Here is a 15,197-nt window from a genome sequence, read left to right on the forward strand (position 1 = left end):
TGCTGCCATCACCTTATTCTGAATCTCCGGCCAATAAACGTTGGCTCCGGCTATTCCGGCAACGCGCATTGGCTGAGGCGAGCTCACGGGCTGAGTAGCTGTCGTCTGCTCGACGCACCGTCGTTGCTGCGTCATTTGCATTTTTTCCACCACTCTTTCTTCATTGTATTTACGATAGATCGGTGGGGAATAATATCGGTGTTACCGCTACTGAGTATCTGCCTGTCAAAGCTGCATGCAGCTGCGGTAGGGTCTCCGACACGACAAGTGTCCGGCCGGTGCGCAGGGCCACTCATTCGGGAGAAAGCGACGGTGGTGCCACCAACTTTTCAATAAAAGAAAGCCTCAGCAGGGAGCCTGCGTCGAACCCACTCCCCCAATCTAGTACACTTTAGCAGAACGAAACCCGCTTCACACTGGTTCCTCGAGCAAGGCAGCCGACTGCTTCAGCACGCTGCTCCGAAATTGCTCGTGGGCAAGGAGGGATTAATTCTCCGCATTAGCTTACACCGCCGTGCCACCGGTGTAATCTTGAAGGTCACAAGGACGTTGCGTGTGCAACCCTAAATGGCACAGCATGTCCAAAGGAAAAAGCGACAGAGGAGCCCATCTGCAGTGCACAACTCACACATGACCCATTTTCAACGGCAATATGGCGTCACTAGTACTAATCTGCTAATCCCATTAACGTCGACAGTCATCGTGACATAGGTCCTGCGAGAATTCTTTTTAGTCACACTCTCAACATATGAATTTACGAGTCCAAGTGAATCATGAGTCAGCAACTGCGCTTCCACAACATTTATTCTTCATAAAAGAGATGTTTCAGACACATCATTTAAATGAGGCTCAGAGAATTCAGCATTGTTATGCATTTTTGATGTGGTGATTTGATTGCAGGTCCCAGCAGGTCATTTTTCGTGCTTACTTTATATCTCGAGAAAGCATGCTTGAAAGACTGTTCTTCAACCGGCCAGGGAATGTGTTGAAGTGCTCACATGTGTAACCTGAAAGAAAAAGCAATAATAAGCTTTTATAATGCTGTGACTCTGCCTATGATTGAAAAGACACCATGACATTATTTTCGCTGCAAATTCTTTGAATTCAAAGGGATTCCTTGTGCAGTCTTACTTCAAGTTGCTGAAATGTATTACAGTGCTCGCTTCTTCTTTTCTAACTCTTTATGTCTCTTTTTTTCATCACTTGATAAGAAGCGTTATTTGCTCATTTTCATTTAAAAATGCCTACTTCATGGTGTTATTGAGTGTGTTTACACAGACATGTGCACATGTAAACATAGTATTGTTGCTTGTTCTTTTTTTTCTCTCTCACTTGCTGTTTGCTTTAAGGTTAAAAAAAATTACAAAATTTTATGTGCCAAAACCACCATCCGATTATAAGGCACGCCGTATGGGGACTCCGGATTAATTTGGACCACCTGGGGTTCTTTAACATGCACCTAAGTCTAAGCACACGGGTGTTTTCTGCATTTCGCCCTCATCGAAATGCAGCAGCCGCGTTCGAAATTTAATCCCGCGACCTTGTGCTCAGCAGCTTTACGGTAACTATTTTCTTGTTTCAGCATAATTTACATCTCTTACATATTTTAGTCCACAAACCTAACTTTTTTATGTTTGTATCATCCTCTGTTTGCACCTGCTTGTGTTAGCTATGCTGCAACAGCTGCTGCTGCTGATGAAGCCTGTCAATGATGCGGGGTGCTCATCGAGCCAGCATGACAGCTGGCTTTTCACCACGCTCCCAGCATCCCTCTTAAAATCCAAAATATTGTTGAAATCCAGAAGCTTGCCTTGTGGCTGGTGCTAGAATGTGGCATTTTATCGGGGTTCATACAGAACCTTCAGTTCAAAATTTAAGGGCAATTCAAGGGTACTAAAGGCCAAAATTCAAAAAGAGGGAAACAAATCTCATTCATTCACACACACTGGAAATTAGTGTAATCTCCTTCTTAGCTGCAATTTCTTGCCCAGCTCAGCAGCTGCTGAGTTCAAGCTCACGAGGTGGCATCTCAATCCTTACTTCCTGCTTGTGATGATGTCAATCACCTTCTGGTGATTCCCACCAACGTCGGGAATGACCATGAGGTGACTTGATGTGACATGATGTCAATCCCCATGTCACGAATTGTGATCGACTGTCGATAAATGTATAAAATTTGCATAATTTTATATCAAGGTGCCGCAGATTCTATTAAGGGGGGACACGGGGACCAGATCACGAAAATCGTGAGAAAAATCGATTTTTGGAAACCACGCGTTTCGGTATCTGCAACGCCTAATCTATGCTGTATCAAAATGGATTGGCTGAAAATGCACGAAAAGTGCCCGAAAAAATTAATTTATCAGTGTGCAGGGGAGAAAACAGCTTTAAATCACGCAAAATCACCGCAGTTCACGGAGCCATATCTCGTATTTCACGCCACCGAGCGCCGCCATCTTGGTATCGTTTGAAAGCTCAAAGTTTCGCCGTTCCGGTTCTCAATTCGTCGGTAGTCGCCATCTTGTAACAAATGCACAAACACAAAAGAAGCGCGGGTCTGCTGAAAGTAGTCACACGGGCCCTGTGATGAAAGCGGGCCTCCAATTGGCTGCCGTGCTGAAAGGCGTCTCCCCATTGGTTACTGCTGCGGCAGCGCGCAAGATGGCGACCGCAGTTGTCCGCTTCGCAAACCACGCCGGCATCTTCACTTGACACGCAGAATTCGGATTTCTGAGAGCTCCCAGGTTAGTGATGGATCGTCGCTCGTTCGAGAAGAGATTTTGGACGAAGCACGCCTTCAGAATACGGAAGCACGAGCCTCCTACTGCGAGAAAAATATGGCAATTAGTGGGAGAAGCGGAGGAGCACCCGACTGAACGTGCCGCGCTACCTTGCACTGTGGATTATGTGCCGCGCTATCTTGCACCGTGTGACTCGAGCAGCGAAACCGACAATCGCCCTGTGTCATCGGCACTGATAATGCAGTCGACGGAAAACACGCCAATGGAGGCTCCCGCGCCTCGGCGTACGGCCACGCGAATCAGCTGAGATCGTATCGACACGAGCCGAAGGTCACCATCGCCGGCAAAGATGGTGCACTCAGTTTCTGATGCATCGTGTGACACGGACACGCCGCCTCCGAGCAAACCCCAACCGTCGACGAGCTACAGTGTGATAACCGATGATTCACCGGACAAACAGTCGCACGAACGACACACCATTCAGACGCGCCTCGAGCCACGTTTCGTGTCAGCTGCGACTGCACAAGCGCATGCATGCAGCGTTCGCGACTCCCTTCGCGCGGAGTCCGCAACTGAACGGAAGCTCAATTTGATGGACCAGCCAGGCTATGAAATTTTAAACGCCCACCAAACGAAGAGGCAAAGGTGCAAGAAGATGCCTGACAGCAATGATGCCAAATATTACAGTCTTAATACATTCTAATAAATCTGCGCTGCTTGCAAAACTTTGCAGCCGGTTTTCCCAATTGTGTTTTTTTTTGTCGGTCACCACGCTCATGGAAAAGCATAGCACAATGGCTCGACCGATTTCGATCCCGTTTGTTTTTATGTATTCCCTGAAATGTGCTTGAGGGTATGACAGTCTTCAATATCTTGTTGATGGCTTACTTTTTTTCTACATGCTAATTTGTGAGTGACAAGTTCTGGTATAATTAGTGAAGGTGAACATGATTTTCTGTGTAAAAAAAAATAAAGGGGTTAAAAAAATTTTGAGACTGTTGTACCCTGTAGTGCTCTTTTGAGAAAAGAATAAAACTAAAGGCAGCTCCCTGGCATGTTTCGTTACTGTTACAGGCTTTCCACGAGCAAGGAACTTTTAAACTTTTGTAAATTCTTATAAAACAAAAAACTAATGAGGATATCTTAATAAAGTTTTAGATTTGCTTCTCTATTGCAATGTACAGTGTGTGTGCCAATTTTCCGCCCCTCCTCCCCCCTTAAAGAGCCCTTCACCAGGTCTGGCAATTTTTAGATGACAAGCTCAGTGCATACAATGCACGCTAACAATCATGTCTGCCAAGTGTTTTCGCTACATGCCGCGAAAAGAGGTTAAATTTCGAACTAAACACCATTTGCCCTTCTCCTTGTGGACGCCGCGCTGCCAGCCGGAGAGTCGACGTATATCGCACAAGCGCGCCTACGTACATCGCTGTGCTGTGGCATTGCTCGTAGTGACACACGACTTCGAGAACCATTTAAGGCAACATCAGTTATTTGTTTAAGCTATTGCTTCAATTGACCAATAAAAGATGAGAAATAATAAAACACAAAACAACTGTCTGCATGCTTTTGTTTTACTTCGCAGCACAGGAAGAGAGATGTACTTCCGTTTTGTCTGCTTGTTACCACGTCGTGCAGTCGCGTGCGCTTACAACGAAAGTATGTAATTTTCTGCCGTATCCCAGTGCAAGATCATGCTCTGTGACCCGCTTATATCTGCCTCAGTGTTCATGCAACACTGACTTATACCACTGGTCGGGCGTTCTCGTGCACAGCACACAAAATTGTGCGCTAGGCGAAACAAGACAAACGCAACAGCTCGCACTCGAAGCCGTCACTGGAAGTGTGCCGCGCAGCACGAAAGCAAGACAGCAAAAAAAAGAAAGGCAGGGCCCGTGACGTATGTGTCCCACGATTCTCTGGCTGCGGCATGGGAGAGCGCAGGGAAGGAATTTCACTTGCGGAAGCTATACGGGGCAAATGGCGAGAGTGTCTCTCTTGGCGGTCGCGCTTGCCTCCTGAAATCATGGGTTCGCGGCACTGAAATATTTCTACCTCCGCTATTAAATGAACCAATTTGAAAAATTCTTGCATAGAACGCTCCCTAGAGGGCACGGAAGAACTTCCAGCGTATAACCAGAATTTGCTATGTGGCCTGGCGAGGGGCCCTTTAAGAGTATGTCAAGGTATGAAATTCACTTAGCAGAAGGGAGGACCCACACAGCAATCCTAAAACAAAATCTACTAGTTGTGCAACAGCATCAGGTTACCAATCGGATCGAACACACCTTTGTGAAATACTTCCCCCTAGGAAGATGGACCAAAGCCTTTTTATCTTTAACATTTATAGCCCTCCGAGGGATTCTCTTGCCAGCTTCGATGCCCTCCTGAGAGAAGTGACGAAGTATGCGAGAGCACAAGCTCGTAGTGTTGGGGGACTTTAACGCCTACCACACAGCTTGGGACTATCACAAGACGGACAAGAAGGAAGCGAATGTCCACGACACAGCACAATATCATCAGCTAGCATTATGGAACCACACGCACACCCCTACCTTCACAGCAGGTATATCCCAAGTGGAATGGACAACACTCGAAGAAACCCTGGGGAAGGACCACCACGTGGTACAGACGGAAGTCGCTTACAGGAGAGCACCCATTAAAATCGGTAAGGCTAAAATCACGGATTGGACCACTTTCCATAATGAAGAATCCACACCAACTGCCGATGATCTCGAACAATGGACCAAATCCACCATAGAAAAGGTAGAGAAATACACCAAGGAAATTCAACTGACCACGGAAATACCGGCGGTGGACACCCACCTTCTCCACCTGTGGGAAGCTCGTAGAAGCCTTATCCGTAGATGGAAGAAACAGAAACGTAACAGAGTCCTGAAAAAACGCATTGCGGAATTGACCAAGCAAGCTGAAGAATACGCCGACCAATTAGAAAGGCAGAACTGGAACCAAATGTGTGACAGACTTCAGGGAACTCTAAGCAACCGCAAGACATGGAACATCCTCAAGTCGCAGTTAAACACTAAGGAATCTAAAACCACGTCAAGAAAACCTCACGAAGCTCCTCCGAAATTACGGAGGCTCAGAAGACGAAATCTTGGAAGTACAGAAGAAGTTGACAGGAGGCACACAGGCCACATCAATCTCGGGAACGCACCTAGATTACACAGGCAACCTAAATTAATAACTCGATCGCCCATTCACACAGGCATAAATTGAAGCGGCGTTGGCAAAGCTCACCCGAAACACTAGCCCAGGCAAAGACTGCATAAACAACAAGATACTCTACAATCTAAGCAAGACCACGGCAGAAAACCTCCTAAAGACCATCAACGAAAGCTGGGCAAGTGGAATAACTCCAGCAATCTGGAAACACGCGAAGGTCATCATGATCCCGAAGCCAAACAAGCCACTGGGAATAGGAAACATGTGACCCATATTCCTAATGTCATGCGCAGGCAAGTTGCACGAGCATATGGTCCTTAACACACTAACTCCATACTTGGAAGAAAACGGGTACATTCCCGGCACCATGTATGGATTCCGCCTCCACTTACCGACTCAAGACATCTTACAACTGAAGGAGGACGTCATCGATCATCTAGGCAAACACAGCAAGAGCGCAATCCTGGCCATGGATGTGAAAGGAGCCTTTGACAATGTCTCTCATGAAGCAGTGTTGAAGAACCTCCAGGATACGCACTGTGGCGAAAGAATATACCACTATGTACAAAACTTCCTGACCAGCAGAACAGCAACAGTGGCACTGGGCAGCCTGAAATCGAACAAGCTTGAGATGGCGAACAAAGGAACTCCACAAGGCTCTGTCATCTCGCCTCTCCTTTTTAGTATAGCCATGCTGAAACTACCAAATATATTCAACGGAATAGAGGGGATAAGACACGCCCTCTATGCCGATGACGTTACCATCTGGACAACAGCCGGATCCTAAGGAACCCAACAGGATGCACTTCAAGAAGCGGTGGATCGTACAGAAAACTACCTCAAGGCTTGCAGGCTTGCATGTGCGCCAGAAAAATCAGCTTCTCATACTAAAAGCAAGAACCAAAGGAAGACCGCCAAAAGGTGAATTCCCAGAACCAGAACTCTTTCTTAATGGCGTGCAAATTCCTAAAGTAGTCACTCAAAGTCCTCGGCCTACATGTGCACAAGGACGGATCGGGCACCGCCACCCTACCCAAACTGCAAGAAACCATCACGCAAGTAGCACATTTGGTACGACGGGTAGCAAACAGAAGATACAGCCTGAAAGACCATGGTGCAGTCAGAATCATCCAAGCCCTCATCCGGAAGGCCTTCAAGATTGCCATTGTGATCTCGGAATGCTCCTCCACACAGCGACTACTCCGCTTATGCCTCCACAACACTTGGGAGGAGCTAGTCGAAGCGCACAAAGTTAACCAACTCGAACGCCTTAAACTTACTGAAACAGGAAGGGCAACACTCAGAAGATTAGGATACACTGAATCTATGCAACTACGCAACAAGAAAAGGACAATCCCAGAGACAATTCGACAGTACATTTCTGTAGCCCCTATTCCAAGAAATATGCATCCAACCCACCATGAAGGAAGAAGAAAAGCCAGAATAGAGATTCTCCGAAAAACTTATGGCCCAAATCCGGACACACGATACACCAATGCAGCGAAATATACAGGAATTTCGGCCCATGCGATCAGTGTCGTCGACAGCAAGGGCAAAGAAAGAACGGCCGCTAGCATCTTAACAAGAGAGATAGATACAGCAGAAGAAACAGCAATAGCCTTGGCAATCTCAACCTGTGGGGAGGGAGCAATAATATTTGCAGATTCACAAGCAGCTTGCCGGAATTTTCAGAAACGGAGAATCTCCAGGCAAGCCCTAAAAATCCTCACAGAAACGGCAAAGAAGAACCTACTGGAAACATACTTCGTTTGGACTCCAGGCACGAGTCCCTACTGGGGAATGAGGCAGCCGACGCCGACGCCTCCGCCCGAGCTCACGTTCACCGGGCTTTCTCAGAGGACGCGCCAACTAGACTAAATGACGTCCCGAAAAAGTACAGCAATATTCTGCAACACTACAGACTAGACAGAAGCACTTACCCGCCACCTCACCCCGGCCTAACTATGGAAGAGGCAGTAATCCTCAGGAAACTGCAAACGAACAGCTACGTCCACGGTATTCTATTGCACCGAATCTCGCCTACCCAGCATTCATACCTCTGCACGTGCTGTGATGTCCCAGACACCCTATGCCATATGGTATGGGGATGTGTGAGAAAAGATGGCAACATAGACATTCACACACTAACTGAAGAGCAGTGGGAGGCCAATCTGTCAGACCCGGACACAAACAGACAGCGCAGCCTCATCGAACGGGCAGGGGAGATGGCCATGGCCCGCAGCTAGCTGGAATAAGGAGGCCGCCCACCTAGGGCGCAGACTGCGCTTGCTCATAATAAAAGTTTATTCTCTGTCTCTCTAAAGTGATAGATAAGTGCTCGAGAACGTCTAGGGCGTCAATGTTATTGCAAACAGAGCTTTAGTAATCGAGAAACTAAGGTAACTGTAGGTCACGATTAGAGACTTCCCCAGGACGTTGCAAGTACTAGCCCGATGACGTAGGCCTCCTCATTCTAACTCCTCACTGGTACTCAACCTCTCATAATAAAAAAATCATTGCACTGCATTATAAGACGAAAGGAAAATGCTACTTGTCCAGTTCAATTTGACATTTAGAAATAAGAACTCGTTCACGCTAACCTTGACAACGCGTGCAGTCGAAAGGTTTTGTTTTCTCCACTCTGCACCACCCACACTGTCACGTTGAACTACTTTCGTTATCATAAAGTGCTGCACTAGTTTTGCTGGCTCGCGAGACTCACACAAACTGCAAGTAGCAGAGAATGCCACGTCCATGTGATGTCGCGGTTTTCCCGCATGGTCCACACCACTTGACCAAGAGCAGCGGCGAATCAACGCTGTGTCTTGGCTCGGTTTCTCCATGGCCACGCGTTTGCGTTTTCTGCAGAAAACCGTTGACGGGCGCTGTTTTATTTACCGGTGGCTGTAAAGGGCTGTGATGGCATATGTAACCTCACCACTCCCCGCTCGGGGGCAGGTGATTTGAATTGCGCTGGCGGTAGGTGGACCTTTCAGATGCAATTTTCTCGTAAGCCAAGTCTTTTCTTGGCACGGAACAAGTACTGCGAGGTTTCTGGAACGGTACTTCAACAGTGCACGTTGACTTAGTATTTGCCTTTAGTGTACCTTTAAGAGGCATGGTAACAAATTTCTTTAATGCAGTGAAAAGCTTATTTGCCAGAGTGTCCAACCTCGCAGTGGTAACATGGGAAATTTGGAAATACATTTTATCAGAATTTTTAAATCTGTAGTTATGATTGCCTTTATGGAATCCTATGCTGGAAATAGATAGGCAAGCATGATAACAATTGTACGCCTGCATGGTAGGGAAGTATAAGACAAGTGCGGCCCTATCCATAAGAAATAAAATTTTTGTTTATATAGCCAATGTGCACGTGGTTCATGCTTCCTGAACTGTTAGATTATTTCTACAATGATAGCTATGTGCTCTCTATGTTTCTCATTGAATTACTTTGGTCACATATAAGTCAAGCCCGGTTCTCTTATCTAAGCCAAGCCAATTTTTCAAAATAAAGCAACGCTTTTACAAGAGATGCATTGTTTCTGTAGCCACACATGCACTCTTAACTTTGGAAGCATTTCGTCTTGTGAGGCTTCGACAACGGAACGTAGTCCAAAGCACAAATGCGCACGAAGCAGATGCACAATGTGAGGGAGCAACTGGGAGGCTTAGAGTTATTACATACGGCTCCTGAAGGAAGCCAGAGCTGTGCAAAGGTCCGCCATCTTGTGATCCAATGTCGTGCAGTAAGGCCACCCCAAGCTTGCACAGTGGCTTTCAGGCTTTCTAGCCACGCACGAGACATGTACCTCATGGCATGATGTCAATGACATGACATGTATTCAGAGTGCAATTTGACGTGCAGCACTTGCTTTCATGACATGCATGACATGGCATGCGAATTACATATGAGATGCACACATGATGTCGTGCCATGACTTTATTGATAGGGCATGACCTCGGAGTGTAATCTGACACACAGAACAAACATGCACAATTTGACATGCGCATGATGCACTGATGTCATCAAGGTCCCAATAACAGCTAATCACGGTCACGTGGTGGCACTACAATACTAGTATGAAAGTTTCACCGTGGCATGCCGCGACATACTGCTTTTTTTTAAACTTCCGTGCGAATTCCAAATTATAATTCCTACATGAACCATGAACGGCACGTTTGATTCTATCACTACAAGTCCTGGTCAGTTCCATCAAAATCTCATGACATGTTTTGGGCAGTTGTGGTCCGTTTAAGTTTGCCCATGCATCAAGATGCCGTAGGAGCAAGCGTGCCTCATTACCTATGACTGCGTTAAGCCGCACAGGGTCCAGTGCTTCCTTGGGCTGCGTGTCCTTGTTGACACCGTAGGTCTTCCCATAGAGACTCTTCCCTCGCATCTCCTCAGTGGTAAACACCATGCGAAGCAGGCGGCGAGCAAACCTACACGCTGAGTTGGGCTCCCGGACCAGTTGGTCCAGCTGCAACTTGTCGACCAAGACTCCGCTACCAATGTCCACCTGGAATAGAGAAATTGAAATTCCAGTGGACGAGAGGCAAGGAGGAAAGCGTATCGAGCTATCATGCCAACTGAAGAGCATTTATTTGATGGCACAGAATAATGCGTAACCTGCTGCAGCCAAGCAGATATGTCTGAATCAGCTGATTTGTCCAATTAATGAGGGTTGAATTAGAAAGCGTTCGCTGTAGTAGATGTAATATTGAAGAATGGTGCAATTCCATCGTGTTTTGGTGCAGGTGCAACACCAACTACAGCTGTTATTCCATGATCATGTGCAAAAAAATGTAACACACATAACTATTCAAAGACATCGGAACACACACAGCTGTTGGCGCATGTTCTTCTGCCCAGAGCTTTCTTAGGCTATTTTACGAATTAAAAACCTTTGGCTATAAAAGCAAAGCTAGCGAACCTTTACAGTGCAACCTTGATTATATGTCCCCTGGTCATGCGACTACCTGCATTTTACAATGCACTGGTTTGGTCCTGACAAAGCCCCCATAGAAATATATATTAAAAACCTCGATTATACAACACAATTTTACGCCGACCACGCCCCGTACGACACCTCGCTGGTACCAGCCGAGAAAAAAAAATACCTAAGCAGACGCAGGCTGGCACGTGAGCACACTGCAGCCAGCTGATAACAGGTGTACAATACCGTATTTACCCGAATGTAACGCGACCATGATTGCAACACGAGGGGCGACTTTCCAGCCCGCGAAATAAAATAAAACCACGAATGTAATGCGAGATGATCGGTAAAAGGAATGGTATCTTTATTCAAGAAATTGCAATTCGGAAACGAATTCTCTTCACTCATCATCGTCGTCTGAAGAGACGGAGCTTTCTTTGGACGGTATTCTCAGGCGATCACTATCATATATACAGTGAAACCTCGTTAATACGTACCTGCTTATTGTGTAATTTCGGTTTAAACGTAGTCACGAAAATTCCCCCACCCAGCCCCCATTGAACCCCATGTACTGGCTGACCACTTAAGCCGTAGTCGCTCATTGCCCACCAAACGGTTAGTGCGTACTATTTTTCTTTCTTGTTCTACATGCACAGGCACAAAGTCTGCAAAATCTCATGTGCGCAGACGTTCGATTCTCGAGGTGCGACACCCGGACGACAGTCACCAGTGACAGTGAACTTAAAACATGGCCACCATGATGTATTTCCTGCTCATACAGCTGTTGCCGATTGCCGCGCACAAAAGCATAGCCTTCGAGATTAGCTCCCGGTAAAGCGAAGAAACCGCCGGTAGAGGGTGCGAATTCACTGTCACTATCGAATCCAATTCAAGTAGTAACTACGCAGAAGCACATTTTATTGCGAAGCGCATTTCTGCCGTCACCGTGGACGTCGCTTTGAGGTTCCATATAATGTCCAAACAGGCAACATCGTCGCTGCACCCCGTACGCTGTATGTGTGAACCAAAGCTTGCAAGGGTCAGCCGACTCAATCTCGTGCGCACGAGGAAGAAAGGCGGGGCGGGAGTGCGCTGCTTCTGTCGGGCGCGATGCACGACGGGGGAGGTGAGAAAGGGAGGGGTTTACTTCGGCGGCAGCCGCGTAAGCGCTGTATCATGGCCGTATCTTGAAAGCAATCTGCGACGTAGAAAAAGTGCGCGCCCGCAGGGGCCTCATCTTCAAAGCGATCTGCACACAAAGTGCAACTAGCGCCAGTAGCTTCGTATGCGCTGTGCTTTCGACGTCTAGTTCGGGTTAAAGCGAGAGAAGGCACGCTCACTGCTGCTGCCACGCCTCCGCGAGTTTCTGCAGTCATCGAGCGAGACGTGTTTATGTTTACCTGTGCGCGTGTTACACCATGCTTGTTAATTTAGTTAGTAAGCAGGGCCTCATGGACAAACTGGCTCGCGGCTTTATCGAGTTTGAAGATGCCCTCGTCGTGGCAAGTGAAGATCACTGATTTTTTGCTACCTACCCGCAAATAAAGCCTGTCTGAGTGCGTGTGTTTGAAAACATCGTGACGTAGTTCTTTTCTGGCCGGTAAGTAACTGCTAAACTGGCATTGGCAGTTAATTCATACACCGTTTATTGCGTACCTAAACGTCGTTCCCGGCCGACTCCAGGTTTGACAGTAGTTTCACTTCAGCGTGACTCGACACTGAAAGCGTCCCCAACAAGTGTTTCTGACGCTGTCCTAAGCTCACTATCAGCGCCAAGAGAGCTGTCGGCCGTATAATTGAGGGGTTCGGTGCCGGGACGAGCCAAGTCTCGTGAAAGTGAAACTATCTCCAAAAGTGAGCGCACGAGACTGAAGTCATCTTCCGTACTGTCGAGCATGTTTGAGATTTAAGTACTTCTTAAAAGATTCAGGGTCAGTACCAGGCCACTTCAAGTTCCACAGAGCATGTTTGAGATTTAAGTACTTTTTAAAAGATTCAGGGTCAGTACCAGGCCCCTTCAAGTTCCACAGAGCCTTGCTGACTGGCCTCACATTTAGAGAGCCTGCCACTGGTCCCACCATCCACAAACCATTGACTCGTTGATGTCGAGACACCGAGCCACGATGGACTTTCCCAGCTCCTCCGGCCATCAAAATTGCTCGTCTCTCGAAGTGGCCATCATACCGAATGCACTGCGTTGCCATAACGTCGCAAATGAACGGAGTCGAACCGCAATAAACCTTAAGGTATTGCAGCATCGTAACCAGTTAAAAGCACAGCGAAAACAGCGTCGATTCCAAACGAAAACAAGTTCTGACTTTGATCGACATGTCTATGGAATGGATCGAGACGTAAAGTTACAGGCTGCCAACATAACACTAAAAATCGCAGGATTTCGAATATTTGTTTAAAAATGGTTAATATTGCAATTTGTTTAATTGGCCAGAAGATCACCGATTTTTTTTTTCAAGGTGAGAATAAAGATTCGCTCACATCTTTTTCAACTAAATGCTTGGTTGTCATTTTTTTTAAATAATTTAATCTACCTTCTTTGGAGCACTAATTTAACCTACCTCCCTGCACTAAGTGAAGCACCCGGCACCTTGTAGAAGGATGACGACAAGTTTCTTGTAAAGCAAGCAAAGCTGGCGGACATGGGGTTTTCTCGTGCAAGCCAGTAAGAAGTACGTGGCAAGATGCTTGTGGCGCTCTCGCCCCAGCGTTTATTCTGGATTTCTCAAGCTGAGAGGCTGCCGCGGCAAACTTCTTGCATTTTTAAAGGCCCCTTTTGAGGCCACCAAAGCGATGCCTCGGTGGAGCTCGCATGTCACTTGCCACCTGTGACTCCACTATGTATTTGTTATGGCAGTGCTATTCTTAAACGACGACAGCCGCGGCTTGTTACACGGGATAAGAGCGCGCAGGAAGCTGAGTTAAACTGTTAAACGAGTCAACACAATGGGCAGCCGGATGGAGGAAGGTGGTGGGGAGGGGCACTGGCCTTCCCGCCATTATAGTTTTCTCACAACTGCTCTGCCATCCCTTTATTTTGATTTTTCATGCAACCCGGTTATAACAATTATCGGTTATAACAATGGAATTTTCGTGGCACTTGAATATTGTTGAAGTGGGCTCGACTGTATAGTGTTCACCATGTGAAGGCAATCACCACTTCATAGTCACAGAGCTGACCGTACAGACAATTTCAGCCACTTACATGCAGCTTTTAAATAATAAAGTGAATTCCGACGGGCAATTTTCAAAGCACTTTTCCCAACTCTGAAATCGCTAAAATGTTGCCAATTGTTCTGTCATGTCGCTAAAAAACGTCACTGGCCGCTAAATAGAAAAGTTTCTCATAAAACAGACAAGAAAGTCACTAAATCTAGTAACAAAATAGCTAAATGGCAACACTGCTTCCAGCACACTGTTCTGATACATTACGAATGCTTTAATTCTACCTCGTTCCATGCAATATTGTTTAAATTTCAGCACATACTTGCAACTGCCTGCGGTTCTAAAGAATTATGTAGGCATGAAGCACTACTTCGATACAAAGTGTGAAGCTCCTGCAGTTCCTTTTGCATGCTTTGGCAATCACATGGTCACGGAATTCTGCTATTTTATAACCTGTGTAGCTGGCAAGGCGCACAAGAGCAAGAAAGCTCTGGTATTGATTTTGCAATGGCTGTTTTTGTAACTCAGTCCAGCTGCAGTGCAAAGAACAGAGCACCGCACATTCCATGCGCCTCTGACAACGTCTATTGTTTTGCGTCATTCACTTTCTTGTTGCGCACGCTGAATTTGACGAAATTTAGCATTTTCTCTGTGGGTGCAGTCCTAGAACCTTAGTTCCCAACTGTATGTCGAAAGAATATGAAGCAGAAATAATTCCTTGGCAGTCACTTTTGGACCAAGGCTTCGATGCAGCTTTAGTAACACTACAGTTATGGCAAAATATGAAAACAGTACTAAGATGATTAATCATCAAGCTTTTTAGCAGAAGACTTCATCTTAATTTTTGTGATGACGTTTGGCACTTTTATGCTTCTGCGGTTTCTTACAGTTGACCACTGACAGTTGCAAGCCGGGCCTTGCATGCGTTTCATTGCCGTTGGCACTGTTTCCACAATGTCTTGATGTATAGCAGTGCAACGTGAATAAACAAAATGCTACCTTTGACGACTCAATATTTCTGTTGCTACCCTGCACCGTCCGGATCAGTCCTTTGAGCTCCCTGACCAGTTGAAGGGACTCTGTAAAAAGAAAAAAAAAACTCATTGCAACAACAGGAACCACCTAGTGTGCACAGAAATTATCTTTAAAAAAT

At 46.5% G+C, this 15,197-nt stretch overlaps 1 protein-coding gene across 4 annotated transcripts in view; it reads right to left on the reverse strand.

Annotated features, from left to right (window-relative positions):
* Window positions 1–792: 792 nt before the first annotated feature.
* The window catches only part of LOC119464616 (uncharacterized), a 62,620-nt gene continuing 48,215 nt past the window's right edge, over window positions 793–15,197 (reverse strand). Inside the window, exons 5-7 of one of the 4 annotated variants that reach the window (XM_037725645.2) lie at window positions 15,044–15,123; window positions 10,234–10,450; window positions 793–1,007 (exon numbers count right to left, since the gene is read on the reverse strand). In XM_037725645.2, the coding sequence (XP_037581573.1) occupies window positions 925–1,007; window positions 10,234–10,450; window positions 15,044–15,123 (380 nt within the window). In that variant the 3' untranslated portion in view covers window positions 793–924. The remainder of the gene's footprint in view (window positions 1,008–10,233; window positions 10,451–15,043; window positions 15,124–15,197) is intronic. The other 3 variants (XM_049656134.1, XM_049656133.1, XR_007463475.1) reach the window with 3 other exon arrangements.

This window comes from Dermacentor silvarum, chromosome 9 (assembly GCF_013339745.2).
Source record: "Dermacentor silvarum isolate Dsil-2018 chromosome 9, BIME_Dsil_1.4, whole genome shotgun sequence".
NCBI lineage: Eukaryota > Metazoa > Arthropoda > Arachnida > Ixodida > Ixodidae > Dermacentor > Dermacentor silvarum.